Raw genomic sequence first — 18,452 nt, forward strand, 5'->3', positions numbered from 1 at the left:
CCTTTTTGTCCAAAAAGCAATTTTGCATTGGAAAAAAAAAACATTTTGACAGAAAATTTGGATCTAGCTCTACTCACTGGGAACCAGGGAATACCACACGAGGTGAGGGCTGCCAGGTGTGGGCAAGGGCAGGCGCTACTGGAGTCACACTAACACCAATCCAATATCCCAAAAAGCCTAAGTAGGGATCCAGAGGGACCACCACTAACTACACCAACACCATCCACACTAGGACTGCACTGCAACCCCCCAGCTAGCTGATGGATTGGAGGGAGCGGATCCCCCATACCTACAGGGTTGACTGACAAAGCCCCATTACTCTGGCTTTGAAAAGGGAAACAGGCCTCTACTGTATTCCCCAATAATGCACATACACACCGGAGGAAAAGTCATGGCTGAATAATGTGAGCGAATAGTTGGAACTAGGCCTCGTCACTCGGAGGAAACAAGGATTCCCGAGTGAGAAGAGCCTCTAATTGGAGCAGGTCAGAAAATTATTGTCAAAATGAAGTTTTAATGGAAAAAGTGTGTGTGGGAGTGGGAGAGGAATCATGAAATTTCCAGTCAACATAGACAGGGGACTGTCCTTGTTTAATGTTATGTCAAATAGTCATGGGTAAACCCTACCAGCATCAGGGCTTAGCCTCGACCAGCTGACCAGATGGTTAACATGACTTGTCTTTGTCTTTGCCCCGATGGTTAATACAATTTCTTGAGGGCATGTCCTAGCATGGCCTGACTTAAGCTCTCCTACTCTCCTAATAATGAATCCATTCAACTGAGCCATTCAACATGGGATGAGGCCACTGAGCCATTCAACATGGGATGAGGATGAGGGCAGGGCTGGATTAAGGCAAGATGATGTCCTGGGCATACCATGATACAGAAGCCCCTCTGCAGCCCTGCCCGCACTGGAGTGGCTGTGACAGATGGCCCTCTTCCCCTCCAAGAGAGACAGAGGCAGCAGCTTGGGACCCTCCTTTCTCCACCACCCCAAGAAGGACAACTGGGACCCCCTCTCCTCGGGAGCAAAAAGGCTACCTTATCCGACCCGGAGAGACAGAAGCGGCAGCAGAGGGGGCGTTCCTAGTGCTTACTCAAGCACCTGGGATATCTGGGTCAACCAGACTCCTCTGCATTCTTCTTCTCCTGCCCCATGCAGAGCTCTTTGTGAGGGTAATATAAGATGCACGGGGCTGTTCACACCTCTCAGAGCTATTGCTTCAAGCTGTCTGCAGACTAAGGTTGGGCTACGCTAGCAACTTATATTGGTATAACTAAGTAGTTATATGAACCTAACCTCTCTGTAAATAGCACTATGTCGACTGGAGGACTTCTCCTATTGACATAGCTACCGCCACTTGGGGAGATGGATTAACTCCACCAACGGGAGAAACTCTCCTGTTGGTGCAGGTAATGTCTTCATTAAGCACTGCAGTGGCACAGCTGCATCGGTGCAGCAGTGCTATAAGTGTAGACAAGCCCCGAGGCCAATATCTCAGCCTCAATTCCACACAGCTCATATTTTCAAGTTTTTCTTCATCACCATGAGAATTTTCATGATTTATATTCTGATATAATCACATGACTCCAGATACTGGTGCCATAGGCACAGGCTAATAGTGCCTGTGGCTTAATCCAGCCCTGGCATAGGGTGATCATTCATTCCCATGATGTGTTTTTAAACATTTCCAGAAGGAAACAGGTAACTTTACAAATAATTTTGGAACCACTTGCAGGAAAATTAGAAAACCATAACTTCCACCCAGAATCTCTAACATGAATTTCACTTATTCAAAGGAGTGCTTGTTATGGTTCTATGTCCTCTTACTCCAGATCTATTTATCCATTTCACATAGACTGCAAAATCCCTGCAAATGCCTCAATTCTCGAGACTAGGAAGGGACCCAAATTTTTCCTTCAAACATCAGCTAACTATGTGGTATGTCTGTGCTTGAGGCAACTGAAAGCTGCTCTCTACACAGCCATGGGGGAAGAAGACGTCTCTCACAAGACAGAGGCCGGTGGAAATGTTAAATCATCTTGAGTCACAAACTGGATTTGATCTGCTGCGCTGCTGCTAAATTCCAAGATTAGAGTTTCTCATTCTGATTGACGTGGTACTGGAAATAGCATGAGATTGTGATGTAACTGAGCAGCCCCAAGGCCCATTTTTGTTGTGTATGGTCATGTCTGCAATATCTATGAGGTTTTATACATCCTGTACATAATACCGACTATAAAGCACCTGGTGTGAATGTCCTCTATGGATGTTACCTGGCTCCAAGAGCAAATAATAATTCCTGGGATTATGGTGTATTGAAGGCTGAGGCCAATATATACAACCTAAAGAGCTGTTTTTACTTGAAGGCGTTTTTTCTTTTACTGCTAATACCATTTGAGGCAGCCCCTGTTTAGCTTATTATCCCCCTTGTACACTGCAGTTGCTATGAAAACAGAATACCCACCCTGCTACCTCTCTACACAAAGCCCAGGTAAAAGGGGGTTCAGAGACTAGAATCCATTCCTGGCCCATCTGTGGGATACCTCCACTGCCCCTCTGCAGTGGCCGTTCCACCGCCCAGAATTTATTAGCTCTCACTTACATTCAGTGACAATGTTGGGCCATTCATAAAGTGCTTGGAGATGCATGGTGATGCCGATTGTGTGACCCATTGCTAACACCTGCCTTTGCTCTCTGACAGGAGGACTACAATCAGCTGAGGCCCCTGTCCTATCCCAACACGGATGTGTTCTTGATCTGCTTTTCTGTGGTGAACCCTGCCTCTTACCACAACGTCCAGGAAGAGTGGGTGCCAGAACTGAAAGTCAGCATGCCGCATGTGCCTTATGTGCTCATAGGAACACAGGTAGCTACTAACTGGGAAGCCTATTAACCAGCACAAGGGGCCTTGAACTCTACTGGCAGGCTGGCCTGGTGAAACCGCAAAAGCAGGTGGAACTTACCCAGATTGAGGGTTGTTCTGGGGTTCCCTGAAAACTCTGCTGTTCTGTATATACCTGCTTCCACTCCGGTGGACCTGATGCCAAACTTGAAACTCAAAGCAAAACTCAGGGGCTGCAACTGACATGAATTGAAACAAGCAGGCTTCCCGAAGCCCCAGGCCAACATCATGCACCAACCCTCTGAAGGATCGCTCTGTGGCTGTGGAGCGGGAGGTGTAACGCCCAGGTCAAAGAGACCTACCCTGATCAAACTAGCAGACTAAAAACAGCAGCGTAGCTGCAACTGCACCCAAATACAATCCCATCTGAAACCCTCTGTACACACTCAGGGTGGTGAGTCCCTCCCGCTGCTCACAATGCCTTGGCCATACTTCTATTTTTCATGCACCAGCTTAATCAGAGGGAGAACCAGTATGCCTACCCGAGCAGGAAGTTACACCTCCAGCTCTGTGTTAGGGGCCCCTCAACAATATCACTGTCATCTTTAACTGAGTTTTAAATGTAATATATATTTCTGCAGTGAGGGAGCTATTCCATATTACCCATCCCCCAAAGTTCACCCCCTTCCCTGAATAGCCTTCTTTGGGCTAACGAGGATTAAGTGAAACTCTCTTTACAGCCTACCACAACTCCTTCTAGACCAGCCAGCCGAGCTAAGGGCACTTCCTTTCCCCTAGTGTTTACCTGGGGTTGTCAGACTGGATAAAACCTATGATCAACCCAGACCAGTATCCTGTCTCTGACAGTAGCCAGCACCATCTGTGTCAGAGGACGGTACAAGAACCACAGAGTAAGCACATTGTTCAAGACTGGGCATGGGCAGCCAGACCTAGTGGTCAGAGCCAGAGTACACAGTCAGGATCCAAGAGTCAGCTGGGTCCAGATTCCAGGACATCCAAGGCAGGAGACAAACCAGAGATCAGAACCACACGTCAGTAACCGGAGTCAGGCCAGGTCAGGCTACGAGGGTGTCAGAGGCAGGAGACAAACAGGAGATCAGAACCACAAGTCAGAGGTCAGGAACCAAGCCAGGTCAGGACACCATGAAGTCTCGCCAGGAAATCAGGCGCAGGAGGCACACAGTCCAGAGCAGGGTGGATCCCAATTGTTTAGACAGCTTCCTGTTCCTGTTGCTGTCTTAAGTAAGGCCAGCAGGCCAAGCAGTTGCTCTGAGGCTCTGCCAAGAAGACATCAGGGGAGGAGCCTCGAACTGCTGGGCTTCATGGGTCTCGGGTCAGCTGTTGTCAGCAGGCTCCTAAGAGGAAGGTTGAAGCCTGGCGACACCTGTGGCTCTGGCTTTGTGGCCCATGACACAAATGTAGGATAATCTGCCCACCACATTCTATCTCATCCTGATTTTTAGTAGTCAGAGAGAGTCTTAGGCCCTGAAGCTTAACATCTCTCCCAAAGGAAGGATCTCCCCACTAGAAAAAAAGAGACTGAATCAATCCAGAAATCAGAGCCAGATCAATTATTATCGTTATTCTCTCTCAAGCTGTGGAGCAGCGTAGACGGCACATGACCACTAGTTCAGACCTGTATTTTTTGTTGTGTTTTTTGTCATCATCATCCTCCAAAAGTCACCAGACATCCCCAACTCAGAGGGACCCTCCTTCCAAATGGTATAGGCCTGAACTCTGACCCCCGGTCAAATGGTCACATTAGGGTGAATACATTCTGCAGAGTGGGGTTTTTTTAAAAAAAAGATCCATCACTCTGTTGCCAAAACCTTTGTCAGATTCAGCTTGGCCAGAGCTACAGCAACAGCAAAAGTGTGCACACGCTCTTTGTGGAGGGTCTCGTTCTGTAACTGCAGGGTGCCACGCATCTGAAAAGGAGTGAACACCCTCTGGTGGGAGCTGAAGGTGTTCCTGCCTCTTGCAGGATGGGGCCCTGAGCCCATTCAAAGTATTTGGAGAAAAATCAATGTTTGCCTCATGAGGAAAACATTTTTCAAACTTCTCAAAGGTGCTGCAACTAATGGTGAATTAGAAATACATTAGATTCCTTATACCAGGGTCTTTTGGAGGCAGTTTTGCAGCATGGCACTTCATTGGACGATCAGTGTCCGACTTAGTCCATCTTTTACTAAAGTGTAAAAACTTACGTTCTCTTTAAAAAAACCGAAAAGAAAAGTGTTTTACCTTGCACCCCGGTTGACCTCTGATTTTACAGAGCAGGCTTCCAGTACAGTCACAAATGGAGCTGTTACTTGAAACCGTATGCAATTATTTATTTAAGGACACATACAAATTCTGCCTTGGAATGCCATATGTGACTCCCTCAAGCCTCAGCCTTGCAGGCCTAAGGTGTACAGAACTGTCACTAAAGCCAATGGAAGTTTTGCCTGGCCAAAGACAGACAGCTCAGACCTGTTGACTTGAGTGGAAGTTACACACAGGTATTCAAGGGTAGAAAAAATCAAATAAAATAAAGAGAAAAAAATCCCATAACAAACAATTTAAGCAAACTTCAAAATTTATCCATGATTCAAAAGGGATGTTGAAAAATTGGAAAGGGTTCAGAAAAAAGTGAAAAGAATGATTTGAGGTATGGAAAATATGCCTTGTAGTGAGATTTAAGAAGCTCAGTCTAGTTTATCCAAGAGAAAGTTAATAAGTGACTTGATCACCATGTATAAATACCTATAATTGGGAAGAGATTTCAGAAAGTGAAAAGGTCTGTAATCTAGCAGAAAAAGGCTAGATGCCTTTTTGTAATGAGATGCACTGGTTGGAAGTTGAAACTAGACATATTCAGACTAATTTTTAACAGTGAGGGTAATCAACCATTGAAACAACTTATCTGGGGACATGGTGGATTTTCCATCACTTGGAATATTTAAATTAAGACTTGGTGACTTTCTAAAAGATATGCTAAACCTCTTATAGAAGTTTGAGGCTTGATGCAGGAATTACTGGGTGAGGTTCCGGGCTGGTGTTATGCAGACTAGATGATCATAGTGGTCCCTTCTAGCCTTAAAATCTACAAATCAGGCACACAAATTACTCTAAACAGAGTTTTCCCCAAGAAGGGAGCTGAGCCACAGACTCTATAACGTTCACTAGAGACTTGCTATTGATTTGACATAGAAGATACTTAGGTACTACAGTGATGGGTGTCAATATATAGCAGTAGAAAACCCTATCAAAGAAAGAAAGAAAGATTGGGTTGAAAATCAGCATTTCCATCCATCTATCCAGAAAGAAGAACCTGGCTAAAAAAATCAAAATTTCCATCCAGCGAGAAATTCCAGTAAATCAAAATTAGTTTTATCCCCCAAAAATTTCATTCCAAAAAAATTTGATTCTGAAATGTTGAAATGTGTGTTTAGATATTGTGACAGGGTCCGGGCAGACGGCTACAGGAGAGTGGTGTTGATTATGGAAACAGAGTAAAACAGGAAAGTAAAAAAAAATCTTTAAGGTTCTCTGTTTCCCTACATAAGGGCAAAACAAGTGAATGGGACTTAGACAAGGTGGCTTTGATGACTAATTCTGGCATATCTTGTTTGGGAAGCCATCCAGCAACAGAGTAAAAGGAGCTTTCTCTATACAGTGTGTGAGACGACAGGGTTAGGGGGAAGCCAGAGACTGGTGCCTACAGCACCTGGGATTCCCAGGTGGTCACCCATCCAAGTACTAACCAAGCCTGAGACGGTTTACTTTCTGAGATCGGATGAGATCAGGGGCATTTGGTCCATTATGGTCGTCGGAGAGTAGTACTATTTGGGTTCCGGGATGTGGGAGGGCACAAGCCCCTCCCCTATCCAGGAGAGTGGTGGAAGGCAAGTATATGAGCTCCAGGATCAGCAGGTCCCTCTTATCTTGGTAGCTGAACAGAGGTTACTCCCAGTTAATTAGGGCACCTGGGGCCAATCAAGGACCTGCCTGAAGCCTGTTAAAAGCCTTTCCTCCAGCCAGACAGAGGTGGGTGATAGGAACTGATGCTGATGATGGCAAGGACCAGGAGGGTACAGAAGGAGGAGCAGATTCTGGAAGAGGGGAGAGGGGAAGAAAGGGAACCCCCCAGGTAGAGAGGCTGGGGGAGAAACCCTGCCCAAGCAGGGCTGAGGGCCTTTCCAGACATGGAGGCCCGAGGGAAAAGACCCTGCCAGAGGGGTGACTGAACTGCGTGTTTGTTTGGTGCAGCCGTGCCCAGAGGGGCTATCAGAGACTGAGAGACTCCCCTACCCAGAGCGGACAAAGCCCCAGCAAAGATACAAGGGCCTAGTAGGCCCAGAAATAGGATTGGAGATCAGAGGGTAACGGCTATTTTGGGGAAAAGTGTTACCCACCTCTAGAGGGGGAAGATTCTGGGGGATGAAGATATGCACTGGCCTGCTGCTAGAGGGAAGTGCTGGACCCACTGAGGCGGAGAAGGCACTCTGCCACAATATATTAAATACTTTAGCCTTCCTGAATTAAAACATTGTTTCAACTCAGTTCAAAACTGAACTCCATCTGCCAGAGTTGCTCCAGTGTCTCATGAGAGTTGTAGTTTGGTGCCTCATGTCCCCATTTTCCTCTATGGGCTGGTGTCCTCAGCTGGACTACATCTCCCATGATGCATTGTGGTGGCTCAATCAAAGGGGAGACCACAGTACATCATGGGAGACAGTCTAAAAAGATTCTAGGCCATAGAGCAGAATGCTGGCATGAGGCACCTGAACAATTACAACCCGCATGAGGCACCATGGCAGCTGAGGCAGTCAGCAATTAATATCAAAGTGACCCATATTTAAATGTTTTGTTTCAGTTCAACAAACCAAAATGTTTCACTTGAGGCAACCTGACCCAGAACAAAATATTGCATTTGGTTTTCCTAACAGAAAATCAAAAACACCTGCAAAATCAAAATTTTTCTCAGGAAAATTTCAATTTTACAGAAATTGCATTTTCCATCATAAAAACATTTATGTAAAATTCCCAACCAGTTCTAATAAATAGAATTAGGCCTACAAGCCTCTTACCCAGTGTCTTGTTTTCTCTCTTGTCTGCTTTGACCAGAAAATAGAAACGAGACATTGAGACCACACATGTGCACACACACCATAAGAACAGCCATACTGTTCCATCTAGCCCCATATCCTGTCTTCCAACAGTGGCCAATAAGAGAGAGAAATAAATACATTATGCACTACTTGGTTTTTTTTTTAATTATCATCTCTGGTAGGGGAAAATGGGGGTGTACTTGAAATATTTGTTCTAACATGAGGCTGTGAAACCATAAGCTATGAATACTTGTTTTAGCGTATCCGCAGGAATGTTGTGTTTAGCATTGTGTGTGTTTTACTGCTAGATTGATCTTCGTGATGATCCCAAAACTTTGGCTCGACTACTTTATATGAAGGAGAAACCCCTCACTTATGAACATGGAGTGAAGCTTGCTAAAGAGGTATCATTGTTTTGCAAGACCCTATGTTAGGACACAGGCTGCAGAATAGTTTGGCCATAACTTTAGTTTCTGTATATTTCACTCAAATCCAATTATTTCATTTTGTCTCCATTTTCACTAGACGTGGGCCCCAAACTAAAACCTCAGCTCCAAACACTTTGGATCCAAACCTGAATTTTGCACCTTAAGCCTGTCTCTAGTCTTACTTTGGTTGTTCTGCAATCCCACTAATAAATATCTGATATATAATAAGCACACTCCATAAATATGAAATCTGAATGAAATGAAACATTTAATGTTCTTATATTTGATTTAAGATCATCCACTGCAGCATTTTACTGTATTTGGTCATAACAAAAATGGATACAGAACAGGTTGTTTTACACATCATGTTAAAACTACCTGTACACTGTGGATGTTATTCATTTAAATTAGCCTAGAGAAGCATCCTGTGGTTTTCCTGGGGGAAAATTTATATCCATGATTGGCAGCGTAACGTTAGTCACTGCAAAAATATATGAATCACAACCTACAGAAGCTGCATTTAGGCTGCAGACATGAGAAGGAGCTGGAAAATTCTCATCTGGATTGTAGTTCTCCCAAAGTTTCAGTGTGTTTAGATCCAGCTTTTTAGGTCAGGCCCATATGCAGAAGATGGATACAAATGCTTGTCTAAAATAACAAGCTTGAATATACTCTCTCTGGTGCTACATGGGACAAATCACAATGGGACAAATTCTACTCTTAGTTACTCCCATACAAACACATCGGGTCTGATTTTCATTTACCCGCTTAAGGCCACTTTACGCAGCTACCTACATGGGCCTTACTGTAAATGCTACTCAGGCCCATAGACTTCTATTTTATGAGCTCTTCTTTTCTGTTTATAATGCATTACTGCTCTGGGTAAGGAGAAAAGATGGAGAAATGAACATGAAATATGTACGTCCACCAATGCCAGCTGCAACTGCATTCAGACACGAGCAGGTTCCAACTAGTCACTGCACACGTTGATTATGTTAATATTTAGTCAGATGGTTCTAAGAGCCCAAGAAGAGCTACAAGGCAAGAGGATTTGCATTTATCCACATTCATTTCCATGGGCTGGTTCATGGTCCGTTCTGCATGTGTGCAAAGTGGGGAGCCAGTGCCCATCGAATAGGCGGGTATTTTTGACTCAGTGGCATGCCTCCCTCATTCACTCAAACCCTGCAGAAGCCCCATCACAAGGGCTTCAGCTCTGTGGAGTTGGATAGAGCAGGCCAAGAGCATGAAGAAGCATTGAAGGGGGATAAGTATAGTTATGTTATGTAACTAAGCCACACTGCCAGGGATGCCTGCTGGAAACCCTAAGATCCATGTGGATACACAGGTTGCAGGGCTGAACTCCCAGTTTCTTCTGTTCAGTGAAACCCCATCCCCTATTTAGTGGAATAGTTCCTAGAAAACTCTCAGTTTGCATTCACAGAGTGTCTTCTTCCTGGCCATCCCCACCGGCTGACTGTTGCACCCTCCAGTTCTCCCTCAGCACTGAGACAGTGCCCTGGTATCTATTCCCCGTTCCTGTCCCACAAAGCCTTGTGGTAGTCCCATGATCAGAGAGGAAGCCAGGCACAAGGTAGAGGTAGGACTTGAATCCATCTTAAAGCCCTGACTCACTCTATATCAGTGAGTTACGTGCATGTAAGGACAACAGGAGCCGTGTGTCATAAGCAAGTTCTCATCTTCTTCTCCAAACTGTATTTCTGACTCCCTCTCTCTTTCTTTCCTGCTTAAGATTGGAGCACAGTGTTATTTGGAATGCTCAGCCCTGACACAGAAAGGCCTTAAAACAGTCTTCGATGAAGCAATCCTCACCATTTTTCACCCTAAGAAAAAGAAGAAACGCTGCATGAAGTGCCACAGCTGCTGTACGGTTGTATGAGGTCACTTGAAAAGCGAAGCAAGACAGTGCTATTGTTCAACCAACCCCCCCAGGTCAGAATGGCAATGAGAGTCACACACAAACTGAAATGGGGAACATGACCAGAAAGGAGTCCTATTAAACCAGATAGGATTCCTCCATTCTGTGAAACCTCCAAGCTATAACATGCTAGCCAGCTAATGTCTATTTGCTTTCCTAACCCTACAGAACCGTATGCAGCCTGTTCCCACACTATGCTCAACTGTACTGAGCCAGTATAACACAGGATGTCTGCTAATGGCCGACTCTATGAATCAGGTCAAGGTGCTGTGTGGAAAACTTTAAAGACACTGTAATACAGCCAAGAAAAACTTCATTTGTGGCCTTAAGCAAGAATTGATCAAAAATATAAATTTATAGTACTTAGGAATTGAATATGAATGAATCTAAAGCACAGAGAGATCATTAGGCATTTAATATGTAATCATATACACTATATATAGGATATACTTTCAAATTACTTTTCTTTATAAGATACTCACTAATTTCAGGATCTACTTTAGTTTGTTTAAAATTACATGAAAGCAAAGCGGTAATGACTGCAATTCCCATTCATTTAACTCAGTCAGTATGTTACAGCACCAACCCATCAAAATGAATCAACATTTACCTCCAGATTTAAGGAATGTTCTTTTTATACAAGAAATGATAAATAACTCTATTTTATACAGAAAGTGTCCCGGCCTAGCCATGCAGTTCTCAGAAGCTGGGTGAGGGAGAACAGTGTAAGTGAAAACTGTAGCATTAACTCACAGGACAAAGTGATCATATCACCAAAAAATCTTGTGACAGATATGAAAAACCAACGAGCTGTTGCCTTGTCATGACTATTGTACATTTACTCGACAGACTGGGTGTATTTTCACATCTCACCCAGCTGATGAAAACAAAAACAAACAAGCCAAAGTCACCTTGATTTGAAGTGCTTTATAATGATCCAGTTGCCTTATTTGAAATAGTTTTTAGAAATGGTCTCATGTAAAAGTATTGATTTGAGCAGACTTTTAAACTTGTCTGTTTGCTATTGTTTGCTATTGTCCTCTCTTTGCTATTCATTGCTTTGTCTGTGTCTTCCATGTTCATTATTGCAAATAACAGTTAAGGTATAGTGTGGGTATGCTACTCAGGAACTTTCTTTCAGACAATATGCAGAATGATGTGCTGCCTTATGTAGTACTGAGACAGGAAGCCTGAACCTCAAGGGAATGAAAGCTGACAATAAGCACTCTTTGCTGTTGAATAAAGTGTGCCTTTCCGCTAAGGCTTCTCCAGGGAGCCTGTTGTTTTGCACATCACAGCAGGACGCTGTTACAAAATAGACACTCAGAGGTGAACTGTGAGGGTGTCTTATTACTTGCATCTGCCTATGAGTGCCCTGGAAATGCCCATGTCACTGTCTTGTTATGGATTTCATTTCTGATCGTACTTCTCCCAGGCATAAAATTACAATGCCAGCAAATCCATGTTTCTAGACCTATAAAGTAACTCCCTGAAAAGAGCAACTGCCAGAGTCAGTGTTTCCAGGACTAGTATGGAACTGCACCCTCTCCCACCAGCAAAGTAATAGCACAGGTATTAAATTACCAACCCATTTCTTAGAACAGCCGGCATTCTCTTCTTTGGACATACTGCCCGGTCCTTGAGTCTATACAAGGGCAGCCAGAAAGTCTTTGCCATTAATGGGAGATTAAAAAACCAATCCTACATTCCTTACTCAGGCAAAACTCCCATTGATTTCAGTGGGATTTTAAGTAAGGACTGTAGCATTCGGCCCAAAGTAAGCAACAAGGTCTAATTCTGCATTCATTGCAACCGAAGGCAAAACTTCTATTGGCTTCAGTGATGATGGAAGTAACCTTTACTAAACAGCTCTTTATAGAAGGGTTTCCTATATGAGATCATTGTCCTTACATTTTAAAAGACTTGTTCTGGATTCCAGCTGCACAGCTCCCATTAAAATCATAGGGACGGGCATGGCTAGAATGTACTGGCTGTAACTTAAGGGTAAACGAAGCAATATCTGTTGTAGTAAAGTCAGCTCACTAGAATTCAAAGGCCCACAATCCTACTGACACTAATTTATGCTTTGCCGTTGACTCTAATGGGAGCAGGATCAGATGTCAAAATATATATATCAGTACAGGTCAACCATTATCTCTGATACACAAGTGATGTTGAGTCATGGTAATTGGTAAATAAGGGTCTTTTGCTATATTGTTGCACAGTGGGATTGTGCTAAACATTGTGTCACTGTGCATTGACATGGCTGAAAATGAAGTTGTAGTAAGTCAGAGATGCTAAGGAAATTCTGGCAAATTCCTTACATCTGGGGCATACATCCCTAGTGACCTGTCTATATTCTGTTTCATCACATCAAAAGGATTGTCTTAGAATATGTTGACAGAAGGTATGGGAAATGTAGATCAGATCAGAAAGCAAGCACGGTGGTGATGCAATCTACGTCTTCTATGCTATTTCCTTCAATATGAAAGGAGTTGTGGTTTGCATTTCAGTTAGGTGAATGTGTTAATTTCCTAGTGCTGCTGGGCTTCTGCTAGAATGCGTGGCAGTGAGTATACTGGACACCAGGTACTTTAGTACATATATAAAGATATCACAGGTGCAGCAGGAAAGCTAGGAGTAGATTGACTATATAGATGTTTTGGGAATATCCCAAATCCACATGAAATGAGCAAAAGCCCCCAATTTATTTCAAAGGACTTTGGATCAAAGGTTTACAGCTCAGTCAGAATCCCACTGATTTCAATGAAAGAGGGTATGCTTATTCTGTTCCCCATAATTTGAGTCAATACACAGTATACATATACATATGAGTCTCTGGGAGAAATGGGGTCCAAGTCTCTTTCACCTGAATTGCAATACATGCCCTAAGGTTGGATCTGCCAGATAATGTTAGAGCTTCTCTAAATTGAAGAGAAAATAAAATGCAAGAGTGACAGCTGAGCTTATCATAAAATAATGAGTACATTGGCAAAATACAATATATCATTCCCATCATGCCTCTGAGGAAGCCACAAATAATCGAATGATGAGTTTTGGGTACTGTTTAATATCAATGGTGCCTATTAATACTAATGGTATAAATATGATAGGCATGTTAAATCAGAAATTAAATTACCAATTATATCATTAATATAACTGCAGGAATTTTTGGAAACTAAATACTGTTATAATAGAAGCAAAAATGCTAATATCCTAATATATTTGACCTACAGATCCCTGTACAAATCATTGCATAGCAGAGAAAGCAGATGGAGGAATATTATTATTCATGAAAAAAAATATTTTAATTAATGCAAGGCAAGACTTTTTTTGCACTTATAAAGTGAAGTAAATCAATTTTGCAAGGTGATAAAATTGTGAATTAAAGAGACGCTTTCAAGATGCTTATGACCAAAATTTGACCTACCTCAAAGGGTTACAAACCATTTAGAAATGGCCTCTGGCCATTCCATGTATTTTTTTTAATTCTCTGCCATGAAAAAGAAATGTTTTAAACATAGCCACAGTTTATGCAGGTCCTACAAGGCCAAATTTTCAAAAGCCTTTTTAATCACCCCCTCTGCCCCTGTAGTTGTGAGTGCATGCATTTCTATGCCCAAACTGGCATTTATACAAGTAACATCCCAGTTATATAACTCACTATGTATTTTTGAGGGCAGGAGCTCAACTTGCATGGGTAGATGTGAGTTTTGGAGGCGCAAGCTGATGCCCGTTCCAAATACTGTGGGCAGAGTTAAGGATGACCTAGTATCTTGTGCTTTTCTGCTATGGAGCCAGCAATGGAGACTGAACTGACGACCAAAGACTTTTCCCAGCATCCTTGTGACAACACTGATAGTGCTAAAGCAGAAACAAGGAAATGAACAGAAACGTCAGATTAATTTCAAGCACCGTTAGAAACAACAGAAACAATAAACATTTCCCCTCTGAAAGTATGGAAACCAGTAACCTGATGTTAAGGTGCCAAGCACCTACAGTGTCCGCTGGAAATCGGGCCCTGAATTCATAATGAAGGCAAATATTATCTTAAAGCTTAGTAGCATAAGTAAAGAGTAAAAACTACTCCAAGAAACTACTTGACAATGTCCATTTATCTCAACGTGAGTTCTGAAGTAACTCAAATGTGAAATTGCAGAACTACTAATTGTGGTATGTAACCTATCATTTAAATCAACTTCTGGACCAGATGACTGGAGGATAGCTAATGTGACGTCAGTTTTTTAAAAAGGCGCCAGAGGTGATCCTGGCAATTACAGGCCAGTAAGCATAACTTCAGTACCAGGCAAATTGGTTGAAACTATAGTAAAGAACATAATTATCAGACACATAGGTGAATACGATTGCTGGGGAAAAGTTAACATGGTTTTTGTAAAAGGGAATCATGACTCACCAATCTACTAGAATTCTTTGAGGGGGGGTCAACAAGTATGTGGACAAGGATGATTCAGTGGATATAGTGTACTTAGATTTTCAGAAAGCCTTTGACAAGGTCTCTCACCAAAGGCTCTTATGCAAACTAAGTGGTCATGGGATAAGAGGGAAGATCCTCTCCTGGATCAGTAACTGGTTAAAAGATAGAAAACAAAGGGTAGGAATAAATGGTCAGTTTTCAGAATGGAGAGAGGTAAATAATGATGTCCCCAGGGGTCTGTTTTGGGACCAGTACTGTTCAACATATTCATAAATGATCTGGACAAAGGAGTAAACAGTGAGGTGGCAAAATTTGCAGATGATCCAAACCACTCAAGATAAAGTCCAAAGCAGACTGCAAAGAGTTACAAAGGGATTTCACAAAACTGGGTGAATGGGCAACAAAATGGCAGATGAAATCCAATATTGATAAATGCAAAGTAATGCACACTGAAAACATACTTGCATTTATACATATAAAATGATGGGGTCTAAATGTTACCACTCAAGAAAGAGCTCTTGGACTCATTGAGGCTAGTTCTCTGAAAAACATCAACTCAATGTCCAGCGGCAGTCAAAAAAGCTAACAGACAGTTGGGAATCATTAGGAAATGGTAAGACAGAAAATACCATATTTCCTCTTTATAAATCCATGGTACACCTACATCTTGAATACTGCATGCAGATTTGGTTGCCCCATTTCAAAAAAGATATATTGGAATTGGAAAAGATGCAGAAAAGGGCCACTAAAAGGATTAGGGGTATGGAAAAGCTTCTATATGAGGAGAGATTAATAAGACTGGGACTTTTCAGCTTGGAAAAGAGATGACTAAGGGGGGATAAGATAGAGGTCTGTAAAATCATGACTGGTGTGGAGAAAGTAAATAAAGAAGTGTTATTTATTCCTTATAACACAAAAGCTAGGGGTCACGAAATGAAATTAATAGGCAACAGGTTTAAAACGAAGTATTTCTTCACACAACACTCTGTCAACCTTGGAACTCCATGCCAGAGGAAGTTGTGAAAGCCAACACTATAACGGGATTCAAAAAAGAACCAGATAAGTTAATGGAGGATAGGACCATCAATGGCTATTAGCCAGGATAGGCAAGTATTGCTATTTGCCAGTGGTTGGGAATGGCCAACAGGATGGATCACTTGATGATTACCTCTTCTATTCATTCCATCTGAAGTACCTGGCATTGGCCACTATTAGAAGACAGGATACTGGGCTAAATGGATCATTGGTCTGACCCAGTATGGCCGTTCTTATGTTCTAACTGATATCAAAGCATTTTCTGACAAACCTACTTTTGTTAATAGCCTATTATCTTCTTAAATGCTTTCAGATATTAAAAGGAATGTGCCAGATCCTAGCATGGGCATTTTTAAAAAACCTACATATTCTATCAAGAGTTGGTTTTAATTAACAACTAAAATGTAAATTGAGTCCCAGTAAAGGTTTTAGTGGCTGAGCTCTCTGATGATGGATGCCAATAAATTGATGCCTTGTTATCACATTGGGTCTGATCAGAAGATCCTAATGTTTACAGGACTTCCACAGACTGAAACCTCAGTTATGTATATATATGTAATGCAGGATAGGGCACTTAGTGATTAAACAAAGTATATTCCTGTGGGTAGGAGAGCTGGTCTGTCTTGCATGAGAAATTTCCTCCGCGGTAAGAACTTCTTCAGCCAAATACAATTCAAAAGCTTTTCTAATTAATTTGGGAAAAGGCTTTTATCTTAATTATTATTTTTGCTGGAGCAATTCTGAACAGAGCTGCCAGCACTGACAAACTTTGTTAAGCTTGGCACTCAGAACATGCAACCATTCTCAAGTCCATAAAACTGAATGCAGAGCCTGGGACATGAGGCCAGGACTGGAAAACTAAACCTGAGATTTTCAAAACTGTCTGAATTGGACATTCAGCTCCCTTAGGCAACTTAGGATCTCTCAGCCTAAAGGTACCAAGGGGATAGCTAATGAGGAGCAACAAGAAAAATGTTTGCACACATATATTTAAGGGCCTGATTCAAAATCCACTGATGCTAACAGGATCCTTTCTGTTGACTTCAGTGGGCTTCCGATCAGGCCCTAAATTCAACAACATGCACACACTGTCTGGTGGTATTTCAGTGATCTGTTGTAATGAGGTTGCCCATGTCCCCTGTCATGTCACGTAGGAGAGGATGCTACTTAGTGTGGGTCAGATTGTGGCTTGCCCTGCATGCCGGTGCTGTGAAGTAAGGGAGCGTGAGGAGCACCTTTATTCCTTTGTGCTGTCCCACGCCCTGTGGTGCATGGGCAGTGACAGAGCCACTGTCTCTGCCCCTTTTGCCCTGTGGGTCCTAGCTATTGAGCAGTCCCGCCTCTCATTGCTCAGCCGTTTAAACAGCTACCGCCACAGCTACCACTCAACTTGTAAAGACCCATCTGGTACATCAGCTCAAGAAACAAAATGTTTCTCTCATACTTTACCTCAAGAAGGGCCCAATCTGGAGTTCAGTGACATCAATGGCAAGTCATTCCATTGACTTCAGTGGGCTTTGGATTCGACTCTGAAAGCTGGCATTCTTAATGATCTGGGAATTAGATGCTAAAGATTAACATAGCTGAGAAAGGCAGCCCTACGGCCCTCCTCCTCCTAGTGTCAGTGGCAAAACTCCTGTTGAGTTCAACAAGAGCAGGATCAGGCACTTGAAAGACGAGCCCCAACACTAAAGACATTTGCTTGATCAATATCTCTCATCAGAATGGCTGTCTTTCTTTTTAAGTGTCCTTTAATTTCAGTAACAGACATATCAGTATCACATGTGACTCTGTGTCCTGCTGCCTTATGCTGAACTCTAATCAGCTCTAAGATCTAGGCGAGGTTCAAATTTACTCCTACATTCCATTTTTAAGGGACCACTTTTCAAGGCTTTCCTTGAACTCCAACTGCTTTTCCATGACCTCCTTGTGTAGTAAGGTACAGCTTCACATCAGTGAGGGTGACGGGATGTGGCTGTCCTCATGTGTAGCATAAACCATTGAATTAACCCCCCTGTAGCCAGTCACCTTTGGCCATATGCTCTGATGGCTTGTGTGACAAAAAATATCAACTAGACGAATAAGCCCTCCTCCCAGATCCTACCCAGAAGGCCATGTGGCTCTGTGCTCTAACAACTGACAGCACCAACACGGTTCCACAAAACATCTGCAAACTCCAGGAAAGAAGGGTGGGCTGAAGAAATGTGGGGGGCAGGCAGGGCGAAACCAAGCCCTTCCCATGCTACACAGAAAAACCAAAGCAAGTTACTCCAGAGATGTACATCTTCATGTCCCTATGAGCAGCTTTACTTTGCAGTGGGCAAAAATCCACATCTTCACGTGGAAACAGGCCTGTATCCTGCAGTGGACGTTTCAGTATTCAGGGACTTACCTGCTCATGTGTGGGCTGCGTATGTGCTTCATCGCATATGACTAGTAGTGGCGATTTGGTTTTGGCCAAGATTTTCAAAGTGACTCATGAGTGTCCATACTTCAGCCTCTGGGTACCCAATTTGAGACACCCCCCCTCTTCAAGGGCCCAATTCTCAGAAAGTGCTGAACACCCATCTTTGAAAATCAGGATCCTCTCATTGGACACCCAGAGATTGCAGCACCCACAGTCACTGCTGAAAACCTTGACCCTTGTCTACACTG

The 18,452-nt window shown here is 43.0% G+C and overlaps 1 protein-coding gene and 1 pseudogene across 1 annotated transcript in view; one reads left to right on the top strand and one right to left on the bottom strand.

The window, feature by feature from the left end:
* RHOJ (ras homolog family member J) overlaps positions 1–11,758 on the top strand; it is a 71,639-nt gene extending 59,881 nt beyond the window's left edge. Inside the window, exons 3-5 of the mRNA XM_067554915.1 lie at positions 2,706–2,870; positions 8,269–8,364; positions 10,142–11,758. Of these exons, the coding sequence (XP_067411016.1) occupies positions 2,706–2,870; positions 8,269–8,364; positions 10,142–10,288 (408 nt within the window). The 3' untranslated portion in view covers positions 10,289–11,758. The remainder of the gene's footprint in view (positions 1–2,705; positions 2,871–8,268; positions 8,365–10,141) is intronic.
* LOC137157767 (5S ribosomal RNA) lies at positions 6,565–6,683 on the bottom strand (annotated as a pseudogene).
* Positions 11,759–18,452: the final 6,694 nt, after the last annotated feature.

Source organism: Emydura macquarii, unplaced genomic scaffold, assembly GCF_026122565.2.
Source record: "Emydura macquarii macquarii isolate MOO-44397 ecotype Brisbane River unplaced genomic scaffold, CSIRO-AGI_Emac_v2 contig_1551, whole genome shotgun sequence".
Taxonomy (NCBI): Eukaryota; Metazoa; Chordata; order Testudines; family Chelidae; genus Emydura; species Emydura macquarii.